Raw genomic sequence first — 21208 nt, 5'->3', positions numbered from 1 at the left:
TCCGGGCAACGCTCGAGCAAACTCTCAGGTCGGGCGGGGAGAACTCGCAGCAAACGCGTCCCCGCGCCCCAGTTGCACCGCGTCGCCACCGCGTTGGGGGCGTCACTAACCCTCTGGTCCCAGAGCCCCCAGAGAGCCTCTCCACCTCCCCAATCGCCCAGCCCACCTCTCCAGGGCCCTTCTAGCCCCCCGGGACTCCCGCGTTTCTCAAAGCCCAGCTCGGATCCCCCTGGTTCTCGGGCGACTCACCGGCCAGCAGCAGCAGTAGCAGGGCGCTGAGCAGAGGCAGCGGATGGGTTCCCATCCTGGTGGGCTGCAGGGGAGCAGCGAGGTACACGGCGCACGGAGAGCGGGCGCGCGGACCGGAGCGCGGGGGCCGCTGCAGCAGCTGCAGCCCGAGCCCGAGGCGTCCGGAGCTGGAGCCGCGCGCGCCCCGTACCTCCAAGCCCTCGCGCGCCGCCGCCGCTGCCAAACCACGCCCCCGACGCCCCCTCCCCTCCACCGGCACGGCGCCCCGCCCCCTGACGCCCCCTCCCTGCCGTCGTGGGGAGGAGCTGGCAGTTGAGGGAAGGATATGGAGAGGGATGGGGGAAAGGGGAAGTCTCACGGGAATGCCAAAGATCTGGGTGTTGTGCCCACCGCCTAGTTTGTGCCTCAGGTGCAAGAGAATCAAAGCGACTCTCAAGATTCCGTGGCCCCTTAGGATGGATGGTCTCTCTGGACCAACCTGGAGGTTTGAACCAATAGTTTGCCCAGTAGTCAAGTTGGTGGAGCTAAGCAACCCAAAGTGCTGGGAGAAACAGACCAGTAGGGCGTCGCGTGTGTCCACAAAGAAGACAAGGAGGACATAACCGTGGTGCCCCGCGGAACAGATGTAGCCGGGGAGGGGGGAGGGGCGTGACCGGAGTCAGCTTTGGCACTGGACCCCAAGGTAGAAACACAGTGGGTTCGGAAAGCTATTAAACAGGCATTCACCCCAAGTCCATCTCTCGGGCAGTCTGGGCTGTGTGAGGGCATGGCCAAATCTCCAGCTATGGGGAGGCCCAACAGCCCCTGTTCCAGGCACCCCCCACCCCCAGCGCCACCACCCCCACATTCTTCCTTTGTTGTGAAAGCAGCAAGGGGTGTGGGAGGCGGGTCAGGAGAAGTCAAGCTTTAGAAGATGGGCCCCAGCTGCTGACAGGCCTCCAGGATATGCAAGAGAGGACGGATAGTGCCTTGTCCCCCTTCTGGCTCTGGAGGGCCCCCCAGGCCTGCTTAGACCTCCCTTCCCCCAAAGCAGCTGGGAGGAGGGAAGGAAGCCACAGAGGGCCTCACAGGCAGGAGAAGTGGCGCCAGGACTCCAGGGTCCTGCCACATGGCCACCACATGTCCCTGACAACCCCATCCACAGCACCTTCTTGTGGGCCTGCTTCCCCACCCCACCCCCAAATGCCTTCCTCCAGGCCCTGTTTAGCAGGGTACAAACACATGGAGGCAAACAAGAAGCCAAGAATGCAACAGTCCTGCCCTCACCCTTCTGTGAGGGCCTAAACACACCATGCTTCCATCAAGACTCAAACAGCAAAGAGGTTACCTGGTTCTTTTATTAAAGAAACATTGTGAAATACGTGGACCTGAAGTGAGGCCACAGAGGGCAGGGGGTGAAGGAGGCCGGGCAAGGCAGCTTAGCTGGCCAGCCCCAGCTCTCTGACAGAAACGCCAGCAGCAGGCACATCCCTGAGGTGCATACCTGCTTTTTACCCACCTTAGGAGCCTCAGCCAGCTACTCTAGAGGACTCCAAGTGGGGAGCATATGGTGAGGGCCCTTCCAGAGGGGGCTTCCTGAGGAAGGAGCCTAGACCCTGGAGGCAGCAATCTTTCATTTCAACTGCTCCCTCTTCACCACCCAATTGGGTTGGAGAAGAGACAAGAGCAATGGGGAGTGCTGTGAGGGCTGTGGGGACCCAGCGGATGGGAGGGGTTGAATGTCAGCTGCTTGAAGAAAGATCCACCGTGCTGGCACTGAGGCCCCGGGAAACCTGAAAGAGACCGTCAGCCGCACATCATCTCTCTCTGGAGCAAAGATGGAACCTCTAACCTCAACCCGAGCTCTAGGACTTTGCTTAGCCACAGTCTGCTGGAGGAGCGGTCAGGAAGAAGCCCAAGAATGCAGGCTTGTGCTGTGAACAGGCTGATGCAAGAGGTCGCTGCATTGAAGTAGCTAGCACTGCAGCTTTCTCAAAGGGAGATTTAATACTTTTTGTTGTTGTTGTTGTCCCTTTTTATTTCCTCACTGAGACTTCGAGGTAAGGAGTGTGACAGTTATACACAACAGAACCACCAGCAAGTCTGAGTCATTCTGGAATAATTTCTGTTCCCAAAGTACCAGTTTAGAGAGCATTGGTGGCTGTACTCTACTAATTAACCACAACTGAACTATCTGGGCTAAAACACTCTGTCTGTCTGTCTGTCTCTGTGTGTGCGTCTCTCTCTCTCTCTCTCTCTCTCTCTCTCTCTCTGTGTGTGTGTGTGTGTGTGTGTGTGTGTGTGTGTGTGTGTGTGTTGCCCTGGCTGTGCTGGAACTCTGTAGAGCAGGCTAGTCTCGAACTCACAGAGATCCGCCTGTCTCTGCCTCTCGAGTGCAGGGATTGAAAGCATGTACCGCTCGCCACTGCCTAGCATCTGAAACTGTCTCTTGAAGCCCAGCACCCCCAACACCATGCTGTCAGCCTGACTTGAGAAGGGCTCCCAGGCTACCTTCATTATGGATGAGCCTTTCACCTTCCCAGATGCCCCTGGGGCTGCTTTCTTGAGGTCCTTCCTCTCTCAAGACCAGTGCGCCCCTCAGCACTCACCTGGAGTGGGGCTGCATTCGGTTGATTCAGGTAGTTCAGCGAGGCTGCCCGCTTCATGTTGCTGCTACAAGGGAGAATGAGAGAACTGAGGCCAGCCCACTGTCCCTCCTCCTTCTAGGCCATTCTCCAGCACCAAGAGGAGCTGCAGGCAAAGGCTTGCTGGCCTGCTTGGTCACATCTCAACCTTGTCATGTACCTGGAAGGCCGAGGCTCTGTCCCTTGGAGCTTCCTCACCAGGAGCTCACTGCTTCTACGAAGCACGTCCCGGATCTTGCCCAGAGAGCCACTCCTCTGCAGAGTGCCACTGCCATCCTGTCAGGAAGAGACAGGCAGTGGGAGCTAAAGGGTTCCATGTAGCCCAGTTTCTAAGTCTGCGCCTGCCATCTAGTCTGCACATCCTCCCGTCCCTGAAGCCCAGTGACTGAACAAGAGTCAGAAGCAGCTTCCCAGGGATCGGCCTGGAAGGATGGGCTATTTGGGGAACACACAACTAACACCCTGTACAAACCTGTGGAAAGACAGCCTCGGAGCTTCTCAGTGCCCAGCAAGGCAGGACAGGTCAGTAGCAATGAGCAGACTTACCCCTGACCACTCCACAGCCACCGAAGCATCTTCACCTCCCTCGAATTTCACACTGTCCCCAGGGCTCTCCTGGGTAGTCCTTCTACCATCTCCTTCCCCAAGCAGCTCTGCCACCTTGGTCTGACTGATGGGGTCAGTACCCTGAAGAAAGAGGAAGAGATGCTGGGAAGATGGCTGCTCTTCCAGAGGACACAGATTCCATTCCCATCACCCTGGAACACCAGAGCCAGGGACCCAGTGCCCTCTTCTGGCCTCTGTGAGCACTGCATGCACATGGCACATGGCACACAGCCACACTCGCGGGCAAACTATCCACACACATAAAATAAAATTTTTACTGAGGGGCATTTCAGAGGCAAAGCAGAAACCGAGTGCAATAGGAGTGCTGGAATCTACGAGGGTGACCCTAGGGAAGACTCCTAGGGAGATACAGAGCCTGAACCAGTCGCCATCTTCTGTAACCAAGCATGGCTCCCAGGAGAGGGATTGGAACGCCAACCTAGCCACAAAACCATCTACCTTCAATTTTTCCTGCCTACAACATGTGCTGGGGTCAAGGTGGCACAGAACTTGTGGGAGTGGCCAGACAATGACTGGTCCAACCTGAGACCCACGCCTTAAGCATAATCAACATGGAGAGGCCTCATCCCGCACTGACGGAGGCAGATGCAGAGACCCACAGCCAGACACACTAGGTGGAGCTCAGGGAGTCCTTTGGAAGAGGGAAAGGAAGGACACCACAAAAACACCCCACAGAATCAACTAACCAGGGCTCACAGAGACTAAAGGGACAGTGGCGCCTGTATGGGTCTGAGCTAGGTCCCCTGCAACCATGTTACAGCTGTGTAGCTTGATGTTCTTGTGGGACTCCTAAGAGTGGGAGTGGGGGTTGTCTCTGACTTGTATCTGCTCTTGGGACACTTTTCCTCATACTGAGCTGCCTTATCCATCTTTGACATGAGGATTTGTGCCTTGTCTTACTGTGACTTGTTATGCTGTGTTTGGTTGACATCCCTAAGAGTCCTGCTCTTTTCTGAAGGGAAATGGAGTTGGAGTGGGTCTAGGGGAGAATGGAGGTGGGGGTGGAAGTGGGGATACCATATATGAAAGAAGAATAAATTAAGGGGGGAAAAAAACAAAGGAAGGAGCTGGGACTTCACATCCCTTAACTGTCAGGATGCTGCTCTGGGTGTTTTCCAGCATCAGCCACCGCAAGCACAGCATTTCCCTCCTTACCGCGCCCTCGCTCAGCTCCGGGGCAGCATTTGCTTTGTGTGATCATAGTACATCCTTACACAGACTTACCCGGAGCTACAGCCCAGAGTGAATGCACAATTTACTAAGCTACCTGAGACCCGTAATTGGAGAAATTCTGATGGGGCCTCTCCTCAGCCCTGCTTCATCTACACCACCCCTGCAAAAGGGAAGAGCTGTCCTCCCAAGGCTGCATCCAGTGGACGGAATCCATTTTGTATTGTTTTGGTTTGTATTACTGCCGAGTATTGAACGCACTGTTGTAGGGAGGTAGTAGCTGACATCAAGGTCCAGTTTGGCTGCTCTTCATGTTATTTATTGTTTGTTTGTTTGTTTGTTTGTTTGACACAGGGTTTCTCTGTATAGCCTTAGCTGTCCTGGACTCGCTTTGTAGACCAGGCTGGCCTCGAACTCACAGCCTGCCTCTGCCTCCCGAGTGCTGGGATTAAAGGTGTGAGCCATCACACCCAGCCACGTTATTTTCCTTCAGACAAAGTCTCACTATACTTAGAACTTGCCAACTTGGCTAGATTGGCTAGCTAGCATACCCCAGGGCTCCTCTTGTCTCTGCCTCCCCAACTTAGGTCCTCACTGTCATCTCCCTACTCAATTTCATTGTGTGCGTGCGTGCTTACGTGTGTGTGTGTGTGTGTGTGTGTGTGTGTGTGTGTGTGTGTTGAGAAAGAGACACACACATTACCACAGCATGAGTGTGAAGATCAGAGGACAACTTTGTGGCACACCCTTTGTCCTCCCACTTTCATGCGGGCTCCAGGGACGGAACTCAGGTCACCAGGCTTGTGCAGAGTACCTTCACCCACCGAGCCATCCCACCAGCCCGTTTTGTTTTGAGACAAGGCCTTACTCTGTAGCTTAAGCTAGCCTGGGACTCATTATATAACTCAGGCTAGCCTCAAATTCATAGTAATTATTCTGCCTCAGCCCCCAGAATACTAGAATTACAAACACAAGCCACCATACCAACTGTGAAAAGAATCTTGAATCTGTACCCTCCTGATACAACAGGCAAGTTTGGAGTGAGAACATTCTTTAAAACCAGCACAACCATGGGACTGCCTCACTCCTCAGCACACGCAGTCTCTTGGCTGCCTTGTCCCCAGGCCCTTCCTTCTTGGCCCTCCCACTCTGGACTTCTATTTTTGTTTGAGACAGGTTTTTTTGGTTTTTTTGGTTTGTTTTTTTTTTTTTTTAGGTATATTTATTGGCTAGGCAGTGATGGCACATGCCTTTAATCTTAGCACCTAGAAAACAGGCAGACAAGTGGATCTCTGAGTTCAAGGCTGGTCTATACAATGAGTTCCAGGATAGCCAGGGATACACAGAGAAACCTTGTCTCGAGGGAAAAGACTGTATTCATCTCATCTCATGTATACGCGTGGTGTGTGTGCCCGAGCGACATGTATGCATAACATGCATGCTGGTGCCCATGGAGGCCATGAGACAGCCTTGGCTCCTTTGGAACTTGAGTTACAGGCAGTTGAAAGCTGCTTGATGTGGTTGCTGGGAATTGAACCTGGGTCCTGGGCAATAGCAGCATGCTCTTAATTACTGAGCTAGCCATCCCTGATACAGGATCTTACTAAAAACCACGGCTAGCCTGGAACTCCCTGGCACCTCAGGCCCCCAAGCACCAGATTACAGAGATGCACTACTGTCCGGCGCTGTGGGCTTCTGACCTGTTTCCGGGAACGCAAGGCACATTCCTCCAAGGTCTCAGCGGCCTCCAGCTTTCCCTGGCGCCTGTACAGAGCTCCTAGGTTTCTGAGAGTAGTGTTCACTGTGGGGCTGCAGGGAGAATGATTCAGAAATGGTGTGAGAACATAGCCCGATAGTAGAGCTCTCACCAAGCATACACAGCCCTGAGCACATCTGAGCACTACAAAAGGGAACGAACAGGAGAGGGGGCAGAGAAACGGGTGAGAGAAAGGCAGAGGGGTGAAGGCTCTTGGATCAGGAACCTGGCCAGAAGAGCCTGAGACTGAACCTCTGACCCCTGGCAGCTCACCTGCTCACTTTGCAGGCCTTGTACCAGCCTCCATATTCTGCGTAGGGCGTGCCACTCTCACGGTGCCGGTTCTGGAGATGAGAGGACAAAGATGCAGGAGGCAGGTGGCACAGGGCTACGGGCTGGGAAAGGCTCTGTGCATTGAGGGCTGGGGCAAAGAAGTGAGTAGCTAAGCGAATACAAGGATCGAGCCAGAGGCCCTGCGAGGCCGCAGCTCCCTGTGCCGAGCCCCTACTTACTTTGCTCATTTCCTCCCGCTCCTCAGCATGCATCCAGATAGGCTTGTGGTCATCTGAGGACGGTATAGTGAGTAGAGAAGAGGTAAGAGAACAGATCTGGGCACTATGTGGGAGCCAGAACCCACAGGCCAGAGGAGCTGAACTGAAAAGAATGTGGCTCTCCCTATGGGTCCATGTGCAGACCCCTGTCTAGCTCCGTTCCCTTCCTAGACCTTACCACTCACCATCCACAGATCCAAACTCCTGCACGTGGGCGCGGGTCAGGATCTCTTTGTAGAGGGTCTCGGCCTCAGAATACTTGCCCTGCTTCAGGTAACAGGAAGCCTGGGAGACAGAGCAGGAGATGGAAGGGGGCAGAGGGGCAGGCAGACTCAGGGAGACCCCGTTCTAACTGTGGGGTTAACGTTATTCCCACCCAACCCCCAGTAGGACTGGGGACCTCTGGCAGCAGTATACAGCAGACCCTTCATTCTCAGAGGCAGCCCTAGAGACAGGCACCATGATGGCAAAGGGATGTCCTCCCTCCTGATGCTTCCTCAGTCTAGGCCCTGCCCACCCGGGAGGCCTTTCCCTTCCCCTCCTTCCACCCACCCATCCCTTCCTTCCTTACCAGGTTATTCTTGGTCCGAGCTACGTTAGGGTTGTCCGGCCCTAGCTGGCTCTCATAGATGGCAAGTGCCCGCTGATAGTAGCGCTCCACCGCCTCGTACTTGCCCTGGTTTTGACACAGGAGGGCCAAGTTGTTCAATTGCTTTGCCACATCTGGGTGGTCGGTGCCCAAGACCTGCAAAAGAGCAAAGGGGCAGACAGAGGGCTGTGTGACTACACCCGAGGAGCAGAAGGAAAAGGGGGCGGGGGGAGAGAAGTCAGCAGAGGAGAGGGTGGGAGGGCTGGGGAGGACGAGGAAGGGTGTAAGTACCTTTTCTCGGATCTCCAGTGCCCGCTGGCACAGTGGCTCTGCCTCCTTGTATTTACCCCTTTTGCCATACAGCACAGCCAGATTGTTGAGTGTGGCAGCCACCTGCAAAGGAAGGCCAACCCCCATCACGTACCAATTCTACAAAGGCTGAGAGAATCTTTAATTTATCCATGCACAGCAGAGCCGAAGGCAACATCATGAGACAGAATCGACGTTGGTGAGATGGCTCCGCAGGGAGAACACTTGCTGCCAGGCCTGCGGACCTAAGTTCATAGGGGATGGGGAAAACCAACTCCACCAACTTGGTTGTCCTCTGACCTCTGGATAGCTATCTCTACCCCCCGCCCCTCCTGTAATTACTTTAAAAGGGCACAGACAGAAACATTCTACCACCAGAGCCTGAAGCTGGAAAGGGAGAAACTACAGAGTGGCTGAAACTCTATGGGGGTGAGGCTATCGCCCTCTACAGGGCCTTCTAGAAACTTCTGACAGTGGTTTCTGGCTGCTGGCTGGTGTTTTTAGCAGTGGAAAGCAGGAAAGCCATGAGTACTGTCTGTGCATGGGTCACAGGCTCTGGCATCTTTGGGCGAAAGCTCTCGCATCCCTGGGGAGGAGGGCGAGATCCCAGCACCGCTGAGATACAGCATACCTGCCTAGCCAATGTGATGTCATAGGGAACTGTTCTCACAAGGTCACCTCACTTCCAGAGATGCTATCACTCATTTTCTCAACTTTGACAACCCATCATATGCTTGGCATTCTGTGCCTACTCAAAGCAATTTCTAGAACTTCATCTTTTGAAAAAGTTCTTAATGCTGTGCACGTGCGCACGTGTGTGAATGTACACGTGAGCGCAGTTAGCATGGAGACCAGAGGTGCCAGATGCTAATTGGTGCGAGCCACCTGATGGAACCAAATTCTGTTCCTTTGACGAGCCATGCACTCTCTGAACTGCTGAGCCATTTCTCCAGCTCCCAACTTTTTCTTTAAAAAGGCTTTTAAAATTGTGTGTGTGTGTGTGTGTGTGTGTGTGTGTGTGTGCGCGCGTGTGCGTGTGTGTGTGTTCCTAGGACAACTTAGAGGAGTCAGTTCTCTCCTTCCACCATGTAGGTTTGGGGCTGAACTTAGGCCGTCAGGTTTGGCAATAGGTACTTTTACTGGCTGAGCCATCTTGCCAGTCCAAATTTCTAGAACAGAACTCTTCCTCTTCTATACAAATAAATATGGTCAAGCTGTATGGTTTTTGTGAATACTTATAATAATGTTGTGTTTTAGGTCAGGTCTGGTGGCCCACATCTTTAATCCTAGCACTCAGAAGGCAGAGGCAGGCAGATTTCTTGAATTCAAGGCCAGCCTGGTCTACATAGGAAGTTCTAGAACAGTCAGAACTACATGGGGAAAAAATAAAGTCATTATTTTATTTTATTTTTATTTAGTTTTATTTTATGTGCATTGGTATGTAGGTGCCAGATGCCTTGGAACTGGAGTTACAGACAGTTGTGAGCTGCCATGTGGGTGCTGGGAATTGAACCCAGGTCCTTTGGAAGAGCAGACAGTGCTCTTAACCACTGAGCCATCTCTCCAGCCCCCAAAAGTTGTATTTCTTAAAAAGATTTATTTATTATATATACAATGTTCTGCCTGCATATACACCTGCACACCAGAAGAGGGCACCAGATCTTAATATAGATGGTTGTAAGCCACCATGTGTTGCTGGGGATTGAACTCAGGATGTTTGGAAGAGAATCCAGTGCTCTTAACCTCTGAGCCATCTCTCCAGCCCATAATAAATCCAACATCAGATTTTTGGTTTTTTGAGATGGTTTTTCTGTCCAATATCAGATTATTTTGTTATAATATAGTAGTATTTAGCTATTTATTTTACATTGTATTATGTGTATTTTTTTGTTTGTTGGTTTGTTTTGGTTTTTCGAGACAGGGTTTCTCTGTGTAGCCTTGACTGTCCGGGACTCACTTTGTAGACTAGGCTGGCCTCAAACTCACAGAGATTCACCTGCTTCTGCCTCCCAAGTGCTAGGATTAAAAGTGTGTGCCACCACTGCCCAGCCTATATTATGTGTATTATGTAATTACAAATTACTTTCTGTCTCTTTTATATTCATTAGAATGTTGTCTCGTTAGTTTTGGGGAGATCATATACTTGTAAATTAAATTCTTTTTCGTGTGTGTGTGTGTGTGTGTGTGTGTGTGTGTGTTTTGTTTTTTTGTTTTGTTTTGTTTTGTTTTTTGTTTTTGTTTTTCAAGACAGGGTTTCTCTGTGTAGACTTGGCTATCCTCGACTCACTCTGTAGACCAGGCCGGCCTCTAATTCACAGAGATCCACCTGCCTCTGCCTCCTGAGTGCTGGGATTACAGGCATGGGCCACTGCACTTGGCATAAATTAAATTTCAAGGAAAACATTTGTCATAAAAAGGAAGTCAGAGTCCAGGTGTACTGACTCACTGAGCCGAAGTTCAGGGCATCTACTTCCCTAGCATTGGCTAGGCCCTGGTTCAGCCCAGTTCCTAAGAAAAACACAAGGGAACGAGGGACAAGAGGGGAGTAAGAAGGGATATATGTGGTCATATATTTTATGTACATGCATGAAAATGTACCAATTAGGAGCTGGAGAGATGAGCAGAGGTTACGAACACTGGCTGCTCTTTTAGAGGACCTGCGTTCAATTCCCAGCACCCACAGGTAGGATAAGCTGCTCTCTTTCGCCCTCTGCAGGCACTGTGCACACATGGTGCACAGATACACATGCAGGCAAACTTCCCATATATATAAAATTTAAATAAAAGGAAAAGGTTTTTTTGAAAGAAAATGTCACAAATCTCAGGTATAATGTGATTACTATACACTGATATAAAAAGTAAGCAACAAAAAAAGGGGTCATTGGGCCACAGAGAACTGATAGCCACTGAGTCCACTGGACAGAGCCAGAAAGTCCTCAAGCCTCCTTCCCAGGCATCTAGTGAGTGGACTGAGGGCAGTGCACAGAGGACAGCAGGGATGAGTGGGGAGGGAGTGGGCTGGGAATACTAACGGCTGGGTGGTCGCGCCCCAGGGTGCTCTCCCGGATGCTGAGGGCGTCGTTCAGCAGATGCGCAGCCTCTTTGTACTTATTCTGGTCCCTGGAAAGCAGCAGACATGACACGTGTTAGTATGACCTCTGTCCCCACGGCAGCTACTTCCCTCCCTCCCTTCAAAAGAACTGAGGTACACTTAGAGACTGGGGACGCGCCAAAAGTCAGGAAGCCTGTCGTGGCAGGAAGAAAGCTTTATGACACACATTAGGCTGCAGAACACTGCCATCCCAAGAGGAGGCCGCAGGTCCTCAGAAGCAGGAGCCAGACACAGAACGAGACACACACACTTTCTCTCCAGACAGGCCAGAGAAACAGAAAGCCTCAGAGATGAGGTCAAGGGTTAGGGATTAGAGAAAGTGAGGCTTCCTGCATGGGGGTGGGGGGGACAAGCCCTTTTAAGGTGTACCTGGGAGCCCGGCAGAGAGGGCCGGAAGGGAGGGAGGGTGTGAGCTGCTCCAGACTACGGAGGGGGCGTGCTCACCGATACACCAAAGCCAGGATGTTGAGCATAGTAGCCACATCCGGGTGACCTCGGCCAGACGTGCGCTCCAGGTCCTCTAGCGCTTGCTTGCAGAGTGGCACGGCCACCTCGTAGCGGCCCTGAGCTGCATACTGGATGACCAGGTTGTGCAGGGTCCGCAGTCTTGCTGGGATCTCATAGCCACCCTGCTGAGCTGCTGCAGCACCCTGACCACGGGACACTAGCTCATCCCCCCAAAAAAAGACAGAGCGTCTCCTCAGAGGGCTCATCTTTTCCTTTACTGCCTGCCCTCCCTCTGCCCACCCTTTGTCTCTATGCTGCTCCCTGCCTGACTCTTTCAAGCACACCCTTGCACCTGTGCCCATCACAATCCCTTTTAGTCTCTCAGTAAGTCACTCAAGTAACATGTACTCAATAAACATACACTAGGGGTCTCCAACAAAGCAAAAGCACGAAAGCCTTAAGGAATCCATGCAGCTCCAGCCCAGGGTTATTCTCGGCTAGGATGTAACCTTCCTAGTGGTTCCACAATCACTTTCAACTTGGTCATCCTATAGCATAGCACACTTAGTAAATGCTGATGGGCACAGAGGGTGGGGGGATGGGGAGATAGGGTGGGGGAAACACTCAAGCCCTCGCCTGGAGCCTGCCCTGTCCCCAAAGGAAGTGGAGAACTTGTCTCTGGATGTGGCTGTGGGGATCCTGTGCGGTGTGGAGCACAGCTTGAGGCGGCTGCCTGCTGCCCTCATTGCCCTGCAGCCCCACAGGCAGACTCACAGGCAGACTCACTCACAGGCAGACTCACTCACAGGCAGACTCACTCACAGGCAGACTCACTCACAGGCAGACTCACTCACAGGCAGACTCACAGGCAGACTCACTCACAGGCAGACTCACTCACAGGTAGACTCACTCACAGGCAGACTCAGGCCGACTCACTCACAGGCAGACTCACAGGCAGCCCCACAGGCAGACTCACAGCCATTGCTGGACTCTTCCTCCTCCTCATTGGGGAACAGGTCATCCAGGGCATCCTTGGTGGCATCTCCTTCCTTCTCCTCCTGGAAGAGAAGGGACAGCCTGCCAGACCCCAGTGGCCTCTCCAGAGGCTCTCCTAAGCCACAAAGTCACCGACCAATGGGGCCCAAAGCCTCAGCCGCTGGAAAAGAGCAGCAGCTGGCTCAGCCATGCGCAGGCCTCTTCGATGTAAAAGCCGGGGCTGTCTTAGACAGAATCTCATGACCTTTATTTTTCACCCAGAAAGTTCCCCCCTAACAGCCTTACTCCCCAGCCTCCCTCTCTAACACTCCTCTCTCTCGTAATTATAGCCATGGCCTCCCCATGCCTCTACACTGATTATATGTCTCTCCTGTCTCTCCTGAGGGGAAGGAGTATGTCTGCTCTTTACTGACACGTACCCAAAGTGTCTCGCTCTGCCTTGGGCTCGCCATCACCGTTTGCTCAGTGTGGGCTGATGGCCTGGCCCTTACTATCTACACATTTCCATTGGAAAATGTACTTTTCTTCCTCAGGGATGGCAATCTTACAGAGACTTCAAATGCCCCTGTCAGGCTTGTGAGGCAAATAATCTTGTCACTGTTCCTGGACAGACTGGCACTCTAGCCCTGGGGTCTTAACTGGGGTGCCCCTCCAGGCCAGAAGGCTCCTCTTTCCCAACATCATCCTTCAGAATCCAGCACAACCCCTAACCCATTCCAATGAATGCACTGCCATAACCACTAACCAATTCTGTACCAACATACTCTCTGAACCTGTCTATATGGAAGTCCCTCTGCACTGACTGAGCCACATCCCCACTGTGTGCTTGCTGTGCAGCTCTGCACAGATGCAGGTACTTTTTCATAAGTCTCCTCCTGTCTGCACTCATAAGGCACAGGGATACACACACATCTGCTCAGTGGGGGCTGAGTTACACAGCTGGAGAGAACACCGGAAGGGAGTCTCCTGCTGAAGCAGGCTATGCTTTCCCTGACTGTAGCCCCGCGGAATTCTGGCTTTGAGGTGTCTGGCTGCACGTCCTGTTTCACATACTGGTGACTTCGAGAACAAGAGCTCTCACCCCACTCTCCGGGGGAGTACACATTTCCTTTAAGTTGACCAAACGAGTCAAGACTGTTTCCCGTGGCTGTCATCTGGAGTTGGTATCAAGGCGGAAAATAAAATCCTTCCAAGTGGGAACCCATTAGGCATGGATGCTTCCCATGGGAGAGGGGAGCGGTTGCCCTGCCTGTGGTGCCAGCGAACCCTAGCTCTCCTGCTCACCATGCTGTGCTCATCCGCATCGTACTGGCGCAGCTGCTGCAAGAACTGCAGGTGCTTCTTCTCTTCCTCCAGCTGAGCCACAGCCTGTTCGCTGCGCTGCAGCCGCTGCTGAGTGCCTGCCAGCTCATCGCGCAGCCACTGGTTCTCCTGGCACAGGCGCCGGACTTGAGCCCGCAGCTTCTGCTTCTCTGATTCCACCGTGCTCAGGTGGCTGGCCAGGGCCAGCATCACCTAGGTCGGAACAGCACGTGAGCTCCAGTCTCTTGGATAAGAGCATCCAGGGGACAGGTGGCCTTCTGGAAGATGGCCAGTCTGGGAGAGGCATCGAAGAAGCAACAAGCAAGAGTGAGTGGCAACAGCTCCACCACCAAAAGATACTCTGAGGGGCTGGAGCGCTGGTTCTCAGCCTTCCTGATGCTGTGACCCTTCAATACAGTTCCTCATGTTGCAGTGACCCCAACCATACAGTTATTTCATTGCTGAGTCATAACGTCAAACTTGCTACTATTATGAATTATAAAGGAAATATCGTTCGCAGGATCATTTGACCCATCAAAGGGTCGTGACCCCACAGGTTGAGAAACACTGGACTAGTAATTAAGAGCACTGGTTGCTCTTCCTGAGGATCTGGGTTCAATTCCCAGCCCCAATAATGTTGGCTCACAACCACCTGTAAATCCAGCCCCATGAGATCTGATGGCCTCTTCTGGCCTCTATGGGTACCAAGCATACAGGTAGTATACAGTTATAGACGCAGACAAAATACTTATATACATAAAATAAATGCATTAAATTAAAAAAACAAAAAATATTCTAAACCCAGTTGTCATCACCTCCATTGTTTTTACCAGATGCCAACCCACCAGTTCCCACCTAGACAAGGGCAGTCTCTCACTGGTCCCCAGTTTCTTCCCTTGTTCTCTGGCTCTCCTCTCATCCAGAGAGCAGATGATCTCAGGCTGAATCCTACCACTTCTCAGACATCCCAACAGCTCCCATCCCTCTCAATGGAAAAGCAAAGACCCTAGACCAGCCTGCGGGCACCACTCGCACTCTCCCCACCTCGGATGGCATCCCTCCCCTCAGTATTCCAGTACTCTGTGTCCTCACACATCATTCACTCCACAGAAAGCAACAGCAGCCCCTGACAATCACTCAATTCTTCAGTCAGGCTCCAGGCAAGCCCTCTGCACCTGCCCTGCCTGCTTGGGATCCTGGTTACCCTATGGCTTGGTCCCTTGACCTCAAATGGTTGCTCAAATGTCACCTTTTGAGTGCATCTTTTATGACCACTTTAAGTGAAACTGCATCCTCTTTCTATTTCTCTCCTTTTTTTTTTTTTTTTAAAGATTTATTTATCTATTTACTTATTATGTATACAGTGTTCTGCCTGCATGTACATCTTGCAGGCCAGAAGAGGGCATCAGATCACATTATAGATGGTTGTGAGCCACCACCCCTGACTCTTACCTGGGCTTCACCAAGTCCCAGTTCAATGTTCTCCATCGACCGCCGCAGCTGCCGGGCCTTCTCGTGCACCAGCCCTTCCTCATGGCCTCCCTGCTGCAGACACTCAATGGTGTGGGACAGGCTCTGCAGCACCGCCTGATGTTCACTGTGCAGGGCCTCCAGGCCTTGGCTCACTAACTTGGTACTGCCCAAGATCTCCTCCTGGCTGAGGCGGTGCCCGGCAGGCTCATCCCGCTGCCCCAACACCAGGCCTGACATCCTGGGCTAGAGAGAGAGACCACAGAGTTCAGCTGGTAAAGATGAAAGACACAGAGTGTGGCAGGGATCCAAGCGAAGGGGAAAGAGTACCAGAGACCCTGAGCTGATGAGAGAGAGTGGGTGAAGAGGAGGAACTCCATGGCACTAAACAGGAAACTAAGGTGAGGGAGAAGAACTAACTTGAATAAAGATTTGTAGGACAGACAGGAGTGCTTAGAGCTGGAGGGATGCAGGACTTGACGATTGGAGGAGGGCATGGGTTAGAACAAGGACTCGGGGATCTGAAGGGCATTTGGGAGAGCTGCAAAAAGAGCAGGGCAGAAGAAAACAGAATCTGCTGGGGGGGGGGGGTGGCGCACACCTTTAATCCCAGCACTCGAGAGGCAGAGGCAGGCGGATCGCTGCAAGTTCAAGGCCAGCCTGGTCTACAAAGAGAGTCCAGGACAGTCAAGGGTACACAAAGAAACCTTGTCTCAAAAAGCAAAAAAAAAGAAAAAGAACAGAAAACAGAATCAGTGCAGAAAGCAGTGTCCTAGTGAAGGGGCGGGGCTCAAGGTTAGGGAAGAGAAGGAGAAAAAGGAAACAGAGCCCTCCTCACAGGGCTCTGGAGGGTTAAAGGTCTTCAGGCTGCTGACGGCTGAAAGCAAAGGAACTAAGGCCAGCATCTCCCAACCTGCTCAGCTCCTTTCTAACTAGCCTTCAGTCGCACTAGCCACCTCCAGCACTGTTTTCCTACTTCCTCAAAACTCACCTCTGAAATCTCCGTACCTGCGTACAGGGCAGAGCCTCTGGCTTCAGGCGGCTCCCAGGCCAGAGCCCGGAAGAAACTCTGAACTGCAACTAAGGATTTAGAAGGCTCTGCACTGCCCAAAGTCCAGAAGTCCGGCAGTCCCACCTCTTCCCTGTCACCACTGCACAGCCACCCAGAGGACCTGGCACAGAGCCCCACCCAGGACAAACACCCTCCTTCCTCCTGCCTGCAGGTTCTTCAGAGAGTCGTCCTAATGACCCCTCTTCTCCCTTAAACCCAGTCTCTCTATTCCAGGTCTGAGGAGTTACTTTCTCCCAATAAGGGAAGGAAAGAAGTGATTTAATCTGAGACCTGCAGCAAGGGCTGTGGCTGTGAAAGGCTGAGAAGGGACCTGGTTAGCATTCCCAACCGGATTACAGCAACAGCCTCCTTTCATGGCTTTGTCTAACATAATCACCTAACAGGCACCTTACGGGGCCTCTCAAGTGCTTGATGCCTCAGGAAAGCATAGCAGATCTGCGGAGCGGGCGCTGGGCACAAGCTACCCCTGCCCGGGGGCGGGGGGTGCTGCAATTCAGGAGTGTCTAAGGTTGCTAACCTGCCCTGAGGGCCCGGGGTGAGGACGGAGTGAGATAGGCAGGGCTTGAGGGGGAGGAAGGTGTGAGTGAGGGTAGAGTCGCTGACCAAGACCCGACGGCGGACAAACTCTAGGTCACAGAGTCAGGGGATCCCACAGGGGGCGGGGCAGGTTGTCCTACTGTCTGTCTGAAGGCAAGAGGGGCGGGGAAGAATCGTGGGGGGCGGAGTTTTTGAGTCCGTCTAGAGTTTTGTGAGGTTGGTCGGAAAGTAATTTATTAATTTGTCCCGGAGTGTGGGAATAAGAGTTGGTGCAATCTTAATCCTCAGCCCCAGGGGTACTCCCAAAGACTCACCTGCAGTCTGTTGGTCCGGCTGCCGCCTTGATGGGTACTGCCCCTTTAAGTTCATCATGGCTGCCGCTCGAGGAAATTGTTTTGACGGCTCTAAGGGGCGGGGCCTGACCTCCCAGTCACGCGACCTGAGTTCCCGCTAATGATTGGCTAAGAACTTGTTCTTTAAGAAGGAAAGAAAGTGTGTATCCAGGAGCGCCTCCAGTTCTGTGTCCGCCTCTTTGCGTCATCGGAAGGCGACAGCACCGGAGTTAAACGTCATCCAAGCGCACCAGGCTCTGGATAAGGATAAAAGCGAGCAGAGTGCAGAAGAGTCGGATCTTCCATGGCCCTGTGTTCGCTGACTAGCGCTCTGCGCTCTCTGAGCCTGGCATCCCCGGCCATTACCGCCCGGGTTCCGGCTCTACTCCCTGCTGCCCAGGTAATCTGCATACCTAGGAAATAAACTGTTTCCGCCTGGGCTGTCAGGGATCAGGCGAGGCTAGTCACGATCACGTGACCTTGGGTCGCCTTCATCCTTTGCTCTTTGTAGTAAGTGCTGCTCTCCCAGAGGGCTGGGTTTGTCAGAGGCGATAACTGGCTTTGGAAGTGCTTTTGCAGATCTCTGCTAAACAGGTTGCAATGGTAACGCTTAATGTGCCAACCGTAAACCTGGCAGGATAGACGACGGAAACGCCAAGTCGTGAAAGTCATTGTGCACATTTTACAGAGGAGGAAACTGGTCATCAGTCTAAGGCTATACGCTTCGGAACTTCCTTTTGTTTTTGTTCTGATGCTGAAAATTAAACCTAGGGCCTCGCTCATGCTGAGCTGAACTACACTCTCCAACCCAGAACCAATGTTCTTATCCATTTTAGCTTAGGAACGGGTTGTTGCTGATATTAGGGATGCAGAATTAGGAATAACAGTAGGTACATAGTGGGCAGTGGTGAATCACAGAAAAGAGAAATTACCGACCTTCTCTGGAGTTCTGAGGCTGAATACGACAGAATTCAGTAAGTGTCTGCTTTTTTTGATATTCTAAAGTAGTCTGAAGCACCGGGACTGCAGCAGGTGGAAAAGCAATTGTTTCCACTCACATGTGAAAATTTTTGGAACCATGACAGAGGGCAAAAGGCACTGGTGTCGATGGCAGTGTATGGGGGTGTGTGGAATTTACCAGCTCTGGAGAAGTGAATTATTTAGGGAAGGAAAGGTTTCCTGACAAGAACTTGACACGAACTGGAAGATGATGAAAGGGAGACGGTCGCATTGGAGAAATATTTCAGAAGTGAGAGCACCGAGTGACTACCAGGCAACACGCAGATGCCCGGATGGACACGCTACAGTAGTGTTTGGGAAGGTGGGAGGTTTGAGGCCAGTGATCTGAAATGCTCCTGGGAGGAAGTGATCTAAAAGCTAAACTTGGTCTGTAAGAATATTCTTTATCCCTAGATACTGAACAATGGCCTCTTTCAACTGTCGCCTGCCAACCGAGCAGTGCATCTGTCTGTGGACCGTAGTGCCAAGATTGTTTCCTGGAAGAGCCGCACCAAGTACACAGTTAAACCAGTGAAGATGAGGAAGTCTGGGGGTCGAGACCATACAGGTGGGAGAAAAGGCCTGAAGCATTAAGGAGGAAAATGCATTAGGACCATAGACGTCAGGCATACAATTAGAAAGTATTCATTGAGGTGCTTTTTGATATATGGATCATTATTATTTTGATGTTTCTGTTTTTTTGGGGTTTTTTGTTGTTTTGGTTTTTTTTGAGACAGGGTTTCTCTGTGTATCCTTCGCTGTCCTGGACTTGCTTTGTAGACTAGGCTGGCCTCGAACTCACAGCTTGTAGACTAGGCTGGCCTCGAACTCACAGCTGTCCAATCTGCTTGCCTCCCGAGTGCTGGGGTTAAAGGCGTACGCCACCACCGCCCGGCTTATATGGATCATTATTAAAGCTGAAGACCCGACCACACAGAAATAGATAAGTGGCTCACCACTAGAGGTGCCATGGTCTTTTAGATCTTCCCAAAATTCGTCACAGTTGAAAATAAGAGCCCAGTTTATATCCCTCCCAATAAACTTACTGGAGTCAGTAATTTGGAAACCTTATCTGTCTCATACAGTTCTAGTAACTATATTTTTATCGAGTCATGTGTTACCTCACTGCTTACGCAAGGTTACCATACTCTCCATACACCCACATGCTGTGGCTCAAACCTGGGACCTCAGTGCCTACGAGTCTCTGCCACTGAGCTCAGCCCCAGCCCTTTGTTATTTTTCTGTCTGGGATATAATATTGAGGGAGTACTACTGTCCAGTCTAGGCAAGGCCTGTTAGTGCTATGCTGAGAGCTATCCAAACTTGAATCACATCTGTCAACTGTCTTGACTCTAGGCCGCATCCGAGTCCATGGTATTGGTGGGGGCCACAAACAGAATTATCGAATGATTGACTTCCTACGGTTCCGGCCAGAGAAGGAAACCAAGCCAGGACCCTTTGAGGAGAAGGTTGTCATTGTCCGCTACGATCCGTGTAGGTCTGCAGACATAGCACTGGTTGCTGGGGGCAGCCGGAAACGTTGGATCATTGCCACAGAAAACATGAAGGCAGGAGATACGATCCTCAATTCCAACCATATAGGCAGGATGGCAGTGGCTGCTCGGGAAGGGGATGCGCATCCTCTCGGAGCATTACCTGTGGGGACCCTCATCAACAATGTGGAAAGTGAGCCTGGCCGAGGAGCCCAGTATATCCGTGCTGCAGGTATGGGCAAAGACGCCATCTACATCCCACAGTGTGGAAGACCATGGGCTACCTGATACCCTCATTCTGTGAGCCCCTGGGCCCACATCTGCTGCACAGACAAGAGGATGAATACGTGCTTTGTCTTAACCTGAATCATAGTGTGTGGTCTTCTGTGTTTCCTGTGCCCATGAAGGGCAAAGTAAGGGTAGCATGTGGCCTAAGATCCCGGGGAAACCTCCATCCCATCTGTGGAGGGTAGCAAAGCTGCGTCTCCTTTCCCAGGGACGTGTGGCGTGCTGCTTCGGAAGGTGAACGGAACAGCCATTATCCAGCTACCCTCTAAGAGGCAAATGCAGGTACATGTGGGCGCGAGCGGGAGGGATCAGCAAAGAAGGCGATTTTGGAATGTACCTTAGCAGCTCTCAAGGGCTAATGACGCCAGGAACTGCCTCCGTCTGTGTCTGTTCTGTTCTTTGCCACCTGACTAAGCATGCCTCATCAGACTGGCACCTTAATGGAGTAAATCTAATGCCTTTTCCCAGCCAGGCATGGTGGTACGCGCCTGTAATCCCAGCACTCCAGACTCCATGGCAAAACAATCAAGCCAGCTAGGCTACTTGAGACCTTGTCACAAAACCAGGAAAAGATAGGTGCGGGTTGAACAGTCGGGTTGAAAATGTCTTAATCCTATCACGGCAGAGGCAGGGGAATCTTGGTGCGTTCCAGGCCAGCCTGTTCTACATAGCAAGTGCCAAAATAGCCAGGACTACATGTCGACACCCTAACGCCAAAAGAAAACCACAGAAACAAACAAAAAGATAGATGTGGGGAGTCTTTTTCCTCAACTACTCAATTACACTATTTCCTGTTTTCTGTCTTCTCCCTTCCCTCGCTTAGTGGAAGCAGCTATCCATAGTAGTGCTCTCAACCTCTCCCCGACCACAGTACAATGTCGTCTGCTTCTCTTGTCAGGTGCTGGAGACGTGCACTGCCACTGTAGGCCGAGTTTCCAACGTTAATCATAACCAGAGGGTCATCGGCAAGGCAGGACGGAACCGCTGGCTGGGCAAGAGGCCTAACAGTGGGCTCTGGCAACGCAAGGGGGGCTGGGCCGGCCGGAAAATTCGGCCACTGCCCCCTATGAAGAGTTACGTGAAGTTGCCCTCGGCTGCTGCCCAAAGCTGATAGCTCTGGACTCTAATAAAATGCCCCTTGTTTTTATCTGTTTCTACTTTTCACTCTTGGGGAGCGGATACAGACTGGACGAGACTAAAACAAGGATAGAGGGGCCGGGCGTGGTGGCGCAGGCAGGCGGATCGGATCGGATCGACGAGAGTTTGAGGCCAGCCTGGTCTACAA

The 21208-nt window shown here is 52.1% G+C and overlaps 2 protein-coding genes across 3 annotated transcripts; one reads left to right on the top strand and one right to left on the bottom strand.

Annotated features, from left to right (window-relative positions):
* Positions 1 to 1551: 1551 nt before the first annotated feature.
* On the bottom strand, positions 1552 to 17186 carry Klc4 (kinesin light chain 4). Of its 2 annotated transcripts, none has more exons than XM_051152873.1 (16): positions 17126 to 17186; positions 15185 to 15448; positions 13715 to 13945; positions 12411 to 12492; positions 11432 to 11651; positions 10908 to 10995; positions 7858 to 7959; positions 7549 to 7722; positions 7163 to 7262; positions 6939 to 6991; positions 6700 to 6770; positions 6371 to 6479; positions 3420 to 3560; positions 3034 to 3149; positions 2838 to 2901; positions 1552 to 2021 (listed from the first exon to the last, which is right to left on the bottom strand). In XM_051152873.1, the coding sequence occupies exons 2-16, from the start codon at positions 15440 to 15442 to the stop codon at positions 1971 to 1973; spliced, it is 1860 nt and encodes a 619-aa protein (XP_051008830.1). In that variant the 5' UTR covers positions 15443 to 15448; positions 17126 to 17186; the 3' UTR covers positions 1552 to 1970. The 2 variants fall into 2 exon arrangements, with proteins under 2 accessions (XP_051008830.1, XP_051008829.1); XM_051152872.1 differs by lacking the exon at positions 17126 to 17186 and adding an exon at positions 16211 to 16702.
* Positions 17187 to 17368: 182 nt separating this feature from the next.
* Positions 17369 to 21074, top strand: Mrpl2 (mitochondrial ribosomal protein L2). The gene is made up of 5 exons (XM_051152874.1): positions 17369 to 17543; positions 18557 to 18710; positions 19499 to 19867; positions 20132 to 20205; positions 20822 to 21074. Exons 1-5 carry the CDS (start codon positions 17448 to 17450, stop codon positions 21032 to 21034), a joined length of 906 nt encoding a protein of 301 aa, XP_051008831.1. The 5' UTR covers positions 17369 to 17447; the 3' UTR covers positions 21035 to 21074.
* The last annotated feature ends 134 nt before the right edge of the window (positions 21075 to 21208 follow it).

The sequence above is a fragment of the Acomys russatus genome, chromosome 11, assembly GCF_903995435.1.
Source record: "Acomys russatus chromosome 11, mAcoRus1.1, whole genome shotgun sequence".
In the NCBI taxonomy this organism is placed as follows: Eukaryota; Metazoa; Chordata; class Mammalia; order Rodentia; family Muridae; genus Acomys; species Acomys russatus.
This window is presented reverse-complemented; position numbering and strand designations above follow the sequence as displayed.